This window comes from Sinocyclocheilus anshuiensis, unplaced genomic scaffold (assembly GCF_001515605.1).
Source record: "Sinocyclocheilus anshuiensis isolate Anshui unplaced genomic scaffold, SAMN03320099.WGS_v1.1 scaffold923, whole genome shotgun sequence".
In the NCBI taxonomy this organism is placed as follows: domain Eukaryota; kingdom Metazoa; phylum Chordata; class Actinopteri; order Cypriniformes; family Cyprinidae; genus Sinocyclocheilus; species Sinocyclocheilus anshuiensis.
Genome location: NW_015544138.1, coordinates 1,060,705 through 1,066,251, shown reverse-complemented (window position 1 = coordinate 1,066,251; position 5,547 = coordinate 1,060,705). Strand labels below are relative to the sequence as shown.

Below are 5,547 nucleotides of genomic sequence, written 5' to 3'. Positions count from 1 at the left end.
TATATTTTTTAAATATAAAATAATTAAATTTAAACTGTATTAGAAATATTTGAAGTAATTAAAATTTGAAATATATAAATATTTGTATGTATGTACACATATGCACTGCCACTAGTATTACAGTTTCTTCAGCTTACACACCAAATCTTTACTTGTCACACAGTTTCTGAAAGCTGACACTCAAACAGCAGAAGCACACACCAAATCTGCAAAACCATACGCTAATTCTCAGCCTTTCACTCAGTTTTCAATTTCATAAAACGCTTTTTGCAAAACACGACACACAACTCTCTATGTAACACACAGCAATCTAACAGGAATTAATATTATGGCAAAGGTGTTTGTAAATGTTTGCTTTTGAGATATGTTTGTGATATTTTGAATGCAGTGCTTCATTTTGAAAGAGATGTGATGCTTTTTGCATTCTGTGTGTGCAATTCTTGCATTTGTGTGTAAAGTTTAAAAAAAAAGAGGAAAAATGTTTTGAAAAGCTGTTGTTTATGTGTGTGTTTTCAGGCTTCAGCTCATTGACGATCTGTCATATGAGGATGTAAAGAAATGCTACAGGGGTTCAGTAAGTATATTTCATTGCCTTCTACCAGTGCATCTTTTAACTTACATGAATGTGTATTGAACTGGGAAAGTGCATGGGTTCAGTTTTCAGCAAAAACACGTACGAATCGAATGCGCTTCTTCAGATCTGACATGAATAGATTCTGTTTGTCCATCGCTGCATAGTTTCTCAGTTGCTGTGAGTTTCCGTCAACAGTTGTGTTTAACAATCATCCGTGATGCAAGTTTCCGTCGCTTACGTCATACGAGAAAACGAATCAGTTTAGTGTTTGCGCTGCTTCCAGTGAACCGCTATGGTTAGTTGGTTAAACTAGTCTCATGACCAGTTCTGTTTAGTTTTGGTCCGATTTGAACATAAAGATGCCATTATTTTGTGGATGAAAGAGTGTTTTTCTTCACAGACCGTCAGCAAATACAACTCCCAGTACCACAAACTCTTCTCGGCCGTCCCGAAGGAGGAGATCCTCATGAAGGGTGAAGTATCCGATCCATTCGCATGTCCATTTGTGACCCTGGACCACAAAACCAGTCATAAGTGTCAATTTTTGAATACATAAGCTTTCCATTGATGTATGGTTTGTTAGGATAAGACAATATTTGGCCGAGATACAACTATTTGAAAATCTGGAATCTGAGGGTGCAAGAAAATCAAAATATTGAGAAAATCATCTTTAAAGTTGTCCAAATGAAGATCTTAGCAATGCATATTACTAATCAAAAATTAAGTTTTGATATATTTACGGTAAGAAATTTACAAAATATCTTCATGGAACATGATCTTTACTTAATATCCTAATGATTTTTGGCATAAAAGAAAAATCTATAATTTTGACCCATACAATGTATTGTTGGCTATTGCTACAAATATACCCCAGCGACTTAAGACTGCTTTTGTGCTCCAGGGTCACATATATACTTTCAATCAGTGATTCTCAGTGGAGACAAGAAATGAGCCGTCTCTGCTTGAAATGAAACACTGAGATGCATTAAAATTATAACACTATGCAGCATTATTGTGCGTAACATGACAGATGAATAAAGCACTGCTCTACTGCTTTCATTTGGATGTGGCACCAGGTTTGGGATGTGAACATGTGTTGTATTTCGCACTAACTGTTGTGTTAATATTAAAGTGTCTCTTCTGTGTCTCTGTAGTTTATTCCTGTGCTCTTCTGCGGGACATTCTGCTGCAAGGACGGCTTTACATTTCTCGAAACTGGCTGTGTTTCTACGCAAACCTTTTCGGGAAAGATATCAAGGTTTGTAGCACTTTCTTTAACGTGAATTAGAGATGTTGAATTATAAGGAGTCAGTGTTGTTACTGTTAGCTAAAACTATTACAAAATTATTTTTATTAATTGAAATCAAATAAAATAAGGTGAAAAACTTAAACAGAAATCAGAAATGTTGCTCTGGGAACTAACTGAAATAAAAAATAAATTAAAGCTAAGAAATTAGAACTAATAAAAATGACAAATGCACATAAATTGTTAAAACGTAAACTAAAATGAAAACAAAAAATATAAAAGTGAAAGCTAATTCGAAATATCAATAAATGCTATAATAGTGTACTGTGTAAATAATACAAAATAACACTAAAGCTAAAAATATGACTAATAAAAATTACAAATGCACAGAGTAAAATTACTAAAATTTAAACTAAAATGAAAACTGAAAATATAAATATCCAAGATAATTCAAAATATCAATAAATGCTATGTAATAATGATACTAAAATAACACTGATCTGCAGATTAAAGCTAAAAATTAAACTAATAAAAATGACAAAAGCACATCAAATGACTAAAACCGATGACTGAAAATATCAAAATAAAAGCTATAATTTTGTAATAATGTAAAAATAATACAAAAATAACACTGATCTGCAAATTAAAAACTAATACAAATTACAATTGCACATAAAATTACTCAAACCTAACATAAAATGAAAAATCAAAATATAGAAATAAAAAACGAATACAAAATATTAATAATTGATATAATAGTGTAAAAATAATACTAAAACAAGACCGATGCTCAAATTAAAGCTAAAAAATTAAATTAATAAAAATGACAAAAGCACATACAATTACTAAAATGAAAACTGAAAATGTAAAAATATGAATAGTGAATAAATAATACTAAAATAACACTGATATTCAAATCAAAGCTAAAAAGTCAAAACTAATAAAAATGACAAGCACATAAAATTACTAAAACAAAAAGTGAAAATATAAAAATAAAAGCTAATTCAAAATATTAATAAATACTATAATAGCGTATAAATAATATTAAAATAACACTGTGCACTGGATAATATTAATATTATAGCTACTAGTATACTATTATTTATTCATGCACTATCATAGTATTTATTGTAAGGAGATCAAATGAAGCAGTTATTGATATTTTCTGTTGAATGTTATAGTGTTTTAATGCCTAATTTCAGCATGTAAACAAACAGAAGAGATAAATGTCGGTCATCATTGTTGTGCTGATTTCCAGGTCTGGAAAAGTGATAGAATTTAATCAAAACTTTTTGGGGGAAATCTGCTGTTCATGACTCTTTATAATGAAACTCTTATCCAGTCATCAGAAGTGACCGGATGCATCATGGAAAGTCATGGAAATCGATGGGTCAGAATGTGGGAAGCAGGTTATTATTATTCGTCATAACATTAAAATAATCAGTGGCTTTGGTTTGGGATGTGCTTTATAAGTATTAATAAACAGCCAATATGTTAATAACAGGCACGCTAATAAGCAACTAGTTAATAGTGAGAATTGGTCCCTATTCTAAAGTGTTCCCAAAGTTAAAGGATTAGTTCACTTTCACATTAAAATTTCCTGATAATTTACTCACCCCCATGTCATCCCAGATGTTTACGTCTTTCTTTCTTCAGTCGAAAAGAAATTAAGCTTTTTGATGAAAACATTCCAGGATATGGATTTAACCTCAATTTAGTTTAAAGGAGAAGTTTACTTCCAGAATTAAAAAAAATCCTGATAATTTACTCACCCCAATGTCATCCAAGATGTCTTTCTTTTTTTCTTCAGTTGAAAAGAAATAAAGGTTTTTGAGGAAACCATTCCAGGATTTTTCTGCATATAGTGGACTCCAATGGCGACCAAGGGATTGAAGGTCCAAATTGCAGTTTCAATGCAGCTTCAAAGGGCTCTACACGATCCCAGACGAGGAATAAGGGTCTTATCTAGCGAAACCATCGGTCATTTTCTAAAAAAAAAAAAGTATATGCTTTAGAAACAAAAATGCATGCCTTGCACTGCTCTGCGATGCGCGTCCTTGACTTCACGTAATACGTAATTGTGTTGAAAAGGTCACACTTGACGTAGGCGGAAGTTAGGTTTCAAAGATTTAAACATCCAGGATACGCACACGAAGTGACCATTTTAAACGATAAACTGACACAAAGACATTTGAATATGTGTCATTGAACATACAACAACTTTTGAATGGTCCTCTTTCTCCACATTTGTAAACACTGACTGAGTCGGTACTTCCGCCTACGTCAAGCGTGTCAACGTAATTACGTATTACGTGAAGTCAAGGACGCGCATCGCAGAGCAGTGCAAGGCGTGCATTTTTGTTTTTTAGAAAATGACCGATGGTTTCGCTAGATAAGACCCTTATTCCTCGTCTGGGATCGTGTAGAGCCCTTTGAAGCTGCACTGAGGCTGCAATTTGGACCTTCAACCGTTTGGTAGCCGTTGAAGTCCACTATAAGGAGAATAATCCTGGAATGTTTTCATCAAAAAGCTTAATTTCCTTTCGAAAGACGTAAACATCTGGGATGACATGGGGGTGAGTAAATTATCAGGAAATTTTTTAATGTGAAAGTGAACTAATCCTTTAATAAAAATGTTTTATTACAGCAAACTGAATATCAGTTTTTGCTGGATAGAGCTGAAAAGGCCAAGCACCACAATATGGGAAAGACCACTAATGTTTTAAAAATAAATAACACCAAAGTGCAGAGTATTTGTGGAAGGCAGATTTCTTCTGTTGTTTGATCCCGTGGGGAATATCGAGCTGCTGACCCCATTTCAACCGACCGCTCTGTTGACATTTCTGCTGCACTAGACCTAACGTTCAGTCCACTTTCGCTTTTGGCTTCGTCTGGATGAGGTTTTTTTTTTTTTTTTTCATTTTCTGTTTTTTTTTTGTCTGATAGAACGAGAAGTGCAAAGATCCTGAATCCACGATTCTCCTAATAACTGCTTGGTTTGGGTGTTTTTGTGCGATGTCTGGTCTGTTGATGTGGTTTTCTGGTTTAGGTTGCCATCCCGGTGGTGTCTGTGCGACTGGTGAAGAAACACAAAACGGCCGGCCTGGTGCCAAACGGACTGGCCATCACCACCGACAGCAGCCAGAAGGTGCTCAACCCAACACACCAAACACTCGGCCCAGAGCGATCGCTCTGTGTTTGACCAACACGTCCAGATCACTTATGAGATCTCTTTAATACCTTCACTGTTTCTCTTGGGTAGAAACTGGAAAATGAGACCAAACGCAGGTTTTGCTGAAGTCTTCAGCTTCTCAGACGCTCGTCTTGAGTTTCAGAAGAGATCTGAACAGCGTCTCAAACTGATTTGCTCAAGTCTGCAATCAAAGATCCCAACATGAACTCAAACATCATTAAACCACTATTATATATATACACACATATATTCTTCAAACAAAAACTTTTATTTTGTATGCGATTAATCGTGATTAATCGCTTGACTATGGAAGCCCGTTTCTGCCACTAAATAAAAATCTCACAATTCTGACTTTTTTTCTCAGAATTACGAATTATAAAGTCAGAATTGCGTGATATAAACTCGCAATTGCGAGAAGAAAATTCAAAAGTCGCAAATATAATTTGGGGATGTAACAATTACCGGTTTGACGATAAATCATGATAAAATTCCCCACGGTTAGTATTACCGTTTCATCTTTTAATTATCATTAAA

General features: G+C 34.1%; 1 protein-coding gene across 2 annotated transcripts in view; it reads left to right on the top strand.

The window, feature by feature from the left end:
* Positions 1–5,547, top strand: part of gramd2ab (GRAM domain containing 2Ab) — a 52,560-nt gene that overhangs the window by 27,898 nt on the left and 19,115 nt on the right. For both annotated transcript variants that reach the window (XM_016494770.1, XM_016494771.1), the window contains exons 3-6: positions 517–574; positions 975–1,047; positions 1,729–1,832; positions 4,870–4,968. In XM_016494770.1, the coding sequence (XP_016350256.1) occupies positions 517–574; positions 975–1,047; positions 1,729–1,832; positions 4,870–4,968 (334 nt within the window). The remainder of the gene's footprint in view (positions 1–516; positions 575–974; positions 1,048–1,728; positions 1,833–4,869; positions 4,969–5,547) is intronic.